Below are 7,846 nucleotides of genomic sequence, written 5' to 3'. Positions count from 1 at the left end.
CGGCACCGCAAGGCCACGGCGCCGGCCAAGGGTTTTAAACATCACTTAAATTGAATTTATAATTCCTATAACTTCCCTACATATACATAACAAAAGAGTGTAGTAAAATTAGCAGATACTAAATTATATTGATAATTTATCATTCTTAGTTTGTGATTTTTAGAAATAGTACAACGCACCTAACATATATAGATTCCTTGGCTTATTAGTTGTATGTACAATACAACAAAATACAAAATACATGCTTGGTGAACATTCGTTCATATCTACAAGATGGCAGTTAGAGATTAGGTTTTAATGTCGGCCTTTATCCTACAAGCAGTTAGCATTACATCATAATATCCCACAAGACAACTTTTTTATACTGAAAAAAATCAAAATAAAAACCATTATTTGTAAACTTTTATACAAAATGTAACTCTTCAAGTGGAAATAAAAAATAAAATTTGTCTTTTCTATTGAATACACATAGGATTTCAATTTTTGTTATACTGAGAAAAAAACTCTTTTGTGTTGGGAAAAATAATGCTTCAAAAAATAATTAGTAGAAAAACTCACCTTCAATGCCAGTACAGATTTGGGAACATACTGAGGATGAAGATTACTGCACAAATGTATTTTTTTAAGATTTATTTATTCATTTGAAAGTCAGAGTAACACACAGAGAGAAGGAAAGGCAGAGAGAGAGATGTCTTCCACCCGCTGATTCACTCCACAGACAGCTGCAATGGCCAGAGCTGTGTCGATCTGAAGTCAGGAGCCTGGAGCTTCCTCTGGGTGCAGGTGCAGGTGCAGGTGCAGGGCCCTAAAGACTTGGGCCATCTTCTACTTCTTCTTTTCCAGTCTATAGCAGAGAGCTCGATAGGAAGTGGAGCAGCTGGTACTTAAATCGGCACCCTTATGGGATGCTGGCATTGAGGTGGTGGCTTTACCCACTATGCCACAGCGCTGGCCCCTACAAGTGTATTTTAAAGAAACTTTCTTTGTGATTGGAAATAGTTTTGAAATAAAGTAAAATGACTGGAAGTTGTCACAGCTGCTTTTGTGAATTATGCCAAGGGCACTATCATCTCTCACCCTCTCCTAAATTACTAAAAATAAAAATATATTTATAATGTGCAAGACAAATATGAATTGAACATAAAATGTTTCACATTTTGATCTGGTGTAAAAATTAATTAATAGCTTGATCACACTAATGAATGGAATGTTTGCATTCTCAATTATTAGCCAATATAGGTGCATTCCAAAGCTCTTCCTGAAATGGGAATACCCAGATGGCAATTTCCACATTCATTGAGGGAGGCAATGGGTAGGAATTCACAATTGAGATAATTACATTCCTGATCCACTGGTCACACAAGCCTTTACTGAGCTCTCTGCGTGAGATGAAGGTCAAAGTAGCAGTTTTTGTCTCAAATTATAACCAGTGATCTAGTAAACTGCCATCAGCCTGATTATTATCAATAATTTTTTAAGATTTATTTATTTGATAGTCAGAGTTACACAGAGAGAAGCAGAGGCAGAGAGAGAGAGAGAGAGAGCGGAGAGAGAGAGAATCTTCCATCCTCTGGTTCATTCCCCAGAGGGCCACAATGGCCGGAGCTGCGCCAATGTGAAGCCAGGAGCCAGGAGCCTCCTCCAGGTCTCCCACTCGGGTGCAGGAGCCCAAGCACGTGGGCCATCTTCTACTGCTTTCCCAGGCCATAGCAGAGAGCTGGATCGGAAGTGGAGCAGATGGGACTCAAACTGGCGTCCATATGGGATTTCAGCACTGCAGGCGGCGACTTTACCTGCTATGCCATAGTGGTGATAATTAATTATTATTGATAATTAATCACAGTGCACTAAAAAATTACCTGCAATCCTGCAGAATTAGGCATAAGTTGTTGTAAAACAAAAAGCAAACAAACCTCTTTTGTCAAAACTGACAGTATAAAGAAGGCAGCACTGGAAGTGTGAATCATCTGTAATGCCAAATGTAGGGTCTTATTGCTAAATATTTGATCAACTCTCCTGATGTTTCTATATGGTGAGAGTTTGGGGGGATCTAGTTGAAGTTTTTGGCACATAGATATCCACTTTATACAGATTTATTCATTGAAGAAATAATTCTTTTGACAATTTATTTTCTCAATGCCTTTGTTGAAAAATCAGCTGGCAGCAGATATTTGAATTTATTTCTGGTTTCTTCTGTTTCATTGTGTGTCTGTAAATTCTTTTTTGTTACTGTGACTTTGTTTTATGTTTCAAAGTCAGATATTTTAATTCCCCAATTTTCTTTTTGTTCAAGATTACTTTGACTATATGTGATGCTTTGTGGTTCACACAAATTTCAGGACTGTTTTTTACTAGTTAAAAAATGTCATTGGTATTTTATAGAGATTAATTTTTCATAATTTTGTGTTTCTATATGATGTTGGCTCATCTCATGCAACCATTATGTTTTCAATTCTTTTTGGAGTTCTTTGTTTTACCACAGTGTTAGGTATTTTCTTGTATATAGGTGCTAGGATATCTGTTGGATATGTGAATGTGCTGTTTTAGCTTTGATTCTGGGTGCGCTCAGTAGTAGATCTCCACACAGTTTCTCCAGGTAGTCCTTATAAACAGCACTTGTGGTTGCATCAGTGGCTCAGGCTGATGGAGTTCATGATTTAGGTGGCTTGATACCATTTTGCTAGGGATGGGTTTACTGCCTGGCTGGTTACTGGGCTGGGTTTCCTCATGGACAAGAAGTATGGGTGGCCAGCTGTGCAACAGGTGAACTAGAGATACAAAGTTGCTGCTTGACTGGTTATTGGGCCAGGCCTGAGTGAACATGGGTACTGCAGATGGGCCAACTCTGCAGTGGGCTCTCTGGGGGATGGACTGCTGCCTGAGTGGCTGTCAGGCTGGTATGGATGTGCTTGGGTGCTGCAGGCTGGTCAACTGGATGTGTGTGGCTCACAATGGAGATAGGACTACCTTTTGGATGGCTATTGTGTTGGGCTGAGGTGCATACAGGCTCTGGGGCTAGCCAGGTGTATGGTGGACTCTCTGGGAGTGGTGAGACTGCTGCTGCCTGGCTGTTCCTCTGGGCTCAGTCACATGTGTTTTTGGGATAGTTGGCTGTGTGATAAGTGTACCACAGTGGGGTGGGTATCACCTCGATGGTTGTTGGGATGAGCACAGTCCACCTGTTCTCTGGGGATTTGGGTATCACTTTTGTTTAGAAAGCACGATATGAGCCTTTCTTTTGGACATAGCCTCTGAGGAAATTGGGTTATGGTACTGTAGCCACTCATGTGAGCATGATGGTATAATACTAGAGTCGCAAGAATGCTGATATACAGTGTGCAGAGTTTCAAGATGGTGCTGATTTATGGTAGCTTAGGTTTTTGGGAGTGTGGGTATAAATGTGGACACCTTCTCTGCCAATATAGCTACACGAACTCTTGGCAACTTTCTAAACTGCTCGGACCCCAATCAGGGCCCAGAATGGCTGTGACAATCTCCTGTAGACTCAGCTGCAGCTGCAATGAGGACCATTGTGGGTCTCCAACTTGTCTTTTATTCTGGCTTTGAGCTGATTCCAATGCAGAGACCTTATGCAAAAGGTAGGGTAACTTACTCTCCTCCCTTTTGTACTATCTTGGATGTCCTTGCTCCCAAGAGACCCCACCACTTCCTTACTGCTCTCCAGTGTACTTACACAGTCACTGCAGTCAAAATACATTCCTTTGTTCTTGGTGGTGGTCCCTTCTATGGGGGAGAATGAGCAATAAGCCTCTGTATTTGGCTATCTTGCCAATGCCACTCTTATAATATAATCTGAGTATTCTTTCTGTTCATTTCTTCTCTTTATGGAACTTTCATAATGTGTATATTGGTCTACTTAATCGTGTCCCATAATTACCTCAAGATTTCTTCACTTTTCCATCCTTTTTTTCCTCTTTACTTCTTTGCACAAATTGTTTCTAGTGACCTGTCTTCAAATTTATTGATTTTTTCTTCTGCTCAATCTAGTCTGCCATTGAACCCCTCCAGTGAATTTTTCAATTCAGTTATTATGTTATTCAGCTTGATCTTTTTTTGTATATTTTACTATTTTATGTCTTTTTATTGCAACTTTCATTTTGTTCATGCATTGCTCCCTTGTCCTCAGTGAACACCTTTATGACAGTTGGTTCGAATTCGCTGCTAGGTAAATCATGCAACTCTATTTCATTAAATTATTTCTAGAGATATTTATACCTTTCTTGGAACATTTTTGCCTCATTTTTCTTTCTTGACTCTCTATTTTAGTATCTTCACCTTTTTTAAACAAATATTTATTTATTTGAAGACAGAGTTACAGAGAGGCAGAGGCAGAGAGAGACAGAGAGGTGTTCCATCTGCTGGTTCACTCCCTGATGGCCGCAATGGCCAGAGCTGTGTCCATCTGAAGACAGGAGGTAGGAGCTTCTTCTGGGTCTGCCCCTGTACCCAGGTGGGAGACTGGAATTTGGACTTGGGCCATCTTTCACTCCTTTCCCAGAACATCAAAAGTGGGGCAACTGGGACTTGAACCGGTGTGCATGTGGGATGCTGACACTGCACACAGAAGCTTTATCTGCTATGCCACAATGCCAGCCCCAGTATCTGCAGTTTAGGTGCAGGCACCTCTTCAAGGACTAGTCTCATGAAGTCCACAAATCAGCTCCAGAGATCCTTAGGGCTTCCACCAACTCTTTCCTCCCCAATGAAGAAGCAGATAACTATGATTTTTCTCTGTGTTGAGCCAGGGTGAAAAGAGTTTTAAGCCTTTTACCAGCATGCGGCTTCATCTCTGTTCTCCCCTTGGTAGCTAAAGGGAGACCATACCTTAAAGAGCTTCCAGAGTTGAGAAACAGATGCTAGCTCTTTGGGAATCCTCAGAGATGTTCTAGTTCTGGGGATAAATATTTTTTCACTCCAAAGGTGAAGCTAGGAGCTAGGAGTTGTACTCTGCTAAACCTGTGCTGATCAGGTGGAGGGATCATTGGTATCTACTGACCCATGTTGCTGCCTCTGTTCTTTGGGTAACTTGACTGCTGGATCAGAAATCTAAGAGCAGCAAGACAGAAACTGTGCATCAACTCCCGTCTCCCTTGTATGGAGCTAGTAGCTAAAGGTCTCTTCCTGGTCATAGAGAACTGTACTGGGGGCAGAGAGTTTGGCATGAGGTTGTTCTTCATGTCCTTGTTGGCTTGGGTAACTTGAGTTCCACATTCTCACAGGCAGTAGGATTTTTCAATTAGTTCCTACTTTCTCAAAAGGTAATGTAACTAGGAAGTGTTGCTTAATTCGTATGTCATGGAGGAAAAGACGACCCAGGGCTTCCTACTCTGCCATATTGCTGGCATCACTCCTAGACTATTTGTTTTAAAGAGGCTTCTGTAACTAGATGTATTTACTTCAATTTTCTTATACTCTCAAGTTAGTTGATATTTTCTTCTTTAGCATCTCATATAAAAGTGAAGTTCTGACTCCACACTTTGTTCTGTGAAATATTTGAAATTAGGTAAAGTAATTCAGATTCTAGTTAATTCTATTAATAAGTTTACATGAGAAATGATAACAAGCCAATGCTTGGAACTCTTCAAGAACTATGGCAGTGGAATTTAATGTGAAGTGTGTATGATAAATACTCTACAAATAACCAAATCAGTATGAGAAGCCTACAGGAAACTTTATGATCTACAGTATAGAGCCATGAGCCAAGAAAACATTTATTATCCTCTTGAATCTGTTCATTTAATAACACCATCTAGAGTCACAGCACTTGACCTTAAAAGTGCTCAAGTAGCAAGCTCCATATTTTATTTCAGTTCCTTTATTTTTCTGTGCAAATTCACCCCATATGTGTCTGCACTCTCTGTATTCCCAAGAGGAATGTTAAATCATCATAGGTCAATAGCAGTGCTTGTACTTCAAACAAGCCCACAGATGGCAGAGCCTAATTCCCCAGCACTGCCAATGCTGCAAGTGGTGACCGAAAGCAGTTTTATGCTTCCATTTACTCTGATTTAATATTAGGTGTGGTCTCATTAAGAAAACCAGCTTTGTGGATTGTACCTGCTTTGCATACAGCTGGAAGCCAAGAAAACAAAATTTATGAAACGTTTCTTCTTCATTTAATTCTTTCTGCAGGTGTCATTTCTATGTTTTAGCAATCTGATATTATGCAGAATAGAATCTCAAAAGCAAAGATTTATTCAGATATATAAGCTACATAAAAATCTCCACCAAACAATGAGTATTAAAATGGTTAATGTAACAAATATAAGGTTTTGTTTATTTGGCTTTGCATGTTGACAAAGATCTGGAGTGAAAATGGTATCATTTTTGTGAGGACCTTGGCTGGAAATGGAATTATGAAACAGTGCTATTATTAGGCTCTTATCTCTATTTTGTAAGTTCCGTGAAAAATTGTCCATTCCAAAGGAGTATCAGACTTGAGAATCAAAGATATTGCTATTCCTTCTGCATCTCTCTGTAAAAGAATTGGCGAGTGGGAACATCAGATAAAGCCATTTTCAATCTTTCGCTGTAATAAAATATTAGGGCATCAGTTGAGGTAGGTAAACAACTTTTTTCCTTTTTTGAATTTTAATGTTTCAGAGTAAGATAGGCCTTTAAGAAAGAGTGGTAAAAAGAACAATAAAAATCAATGCTATCCAATCTTCATTTCACATCACATAGAAAAGTTAATCCATTTCACATATTTTAGATAAAGCCCCTGGAATAGAATGCAGGACTTGGCCCATCGTCCTTTCTTCTACTTCACTTTCTTGGAGATTAGATGGTCAACAAATTTGTAGAGGAAAAATGATGACTTGTTATCAGCAAGACTTAAAATGGTAGAGAGAGTTTATGTACTTGGAAATACATTAACATTCTTTGTCTTGGTTTCATCACCAGTACAAAAATCAACCTAGGCGCAGGCGCAGTTGTGCTCCGGTCTCCAAGATGTTGTTCCCAAAGTATAAGCCGTCGCGCCTGGCCACTCTTCCCGGTACTCTCCATCCAGCCGAATACGACATTTCTCTGGAAACCCGGCAGGCGCAGGCCGAGCGGTTGGCTATAAGATCCCGACTTAAACGGGAGTGCCTGCTTCGGTACAACGACCCCAGTCGCCGAGGGCTCATTGAAGATCCTGCCTTAATTCGCTGGACATACGCAAGATCAGCAAATATCTATTCCAATTTCAGACCCACTCCCAAGAACTCACTCTTAGGAGCTCTGCTTGGAATCGGGCCCCTGTTTTTCTGGTACTATGTTTTCAAAACGGACAGGGATAAGAAAGGAAAACTTACCCGGGAAGGAAAATTGGATCGGACATTTACCATCTCATATTAAAGTCTGGCAATGACCACTATAAATATTCTTGCTGAAATAAATCTTATATTAATCATGAAAAAAAATTAACCTAATATAGAATTGAATGAGGTAGTGTATTTATTTATGTCAATCCCTGCTCAATCAAATTTTGTTATTTTTATTCAATTAATGTCAGAATTCTATATGAAATTTTTTTTTAAATTTTTTTTTTTGACAGGCAGAGTGGACAGTGAGAGAGAGAGACAGAGAGAAAGGTCTTCCTTTTTGCCATTGGTTCACCCTCCAATGGCCGCCGCGGTAGGCGCGCTGTGGCCGGCGCACTGCGCTGATCCGATGGCTGGAGCCAGGTGCTTCTCCTGGTCTCCCATGGGGTGCAGGGCCCAAGGACTTGGGCCATCCTCCACTGCACTCCTGGGCCACAGCAGAGAGCTGGCCTGGAAGAGGGGCAACCGGGACAGGATCGGTGCCCCGACCGGGACTAGAACCCGGTGTGCCGGCGCCG

The 7,846-nt window shown here is 40.6% G+C and overlaps 1 protein-coding gene across 1 annotated transcript; it reads left to right on the top strand.

Annotated features, from left to right (window-relative positions):
* The first annotated feature begins 6,951 nt into the window (after positions 1–6,951).
* On the top strand, positions 6,952–7,414 carry LOC133774472 (NADH dehydrogenase [ubiquinone] 1 beta subcomplex subunit 4-like). The gene has a single exon (XM_062212186.1). It carries the CDS (start codon positions 6,973–6,975, stop codon positions 7,360–7,362), a length of 390 nt encoding a protein of 129 aa, XP_062068170.1. The 5' UTR covers positions 6,952–6,972; the 3' UTR covers positions 7,363–7,414.
* Positions 7,415–7,846: the final 432 nt, after the last annotated feature.

The sequence above is a fragment of the Lepus europaeus genome, chromosome 15 (genome assembly GCF_033115175.1).
Source record: "Lepus europaeus isolate LE1 chromosome 15, mLepTim1.pri, whole genome shotgun sequence".
Taxonomy (NCBI): domain Eukaryota; kingdom Metazoa; phylum Chordata; class Mammalia; order Lagomorpha; family Leporidae; genus Lepus; species Lepus europaeus.
Note: the sequence above shows the minus strand (reverse complement) of the source record. Positions and strands in the feature narration are given on the sequence as shown.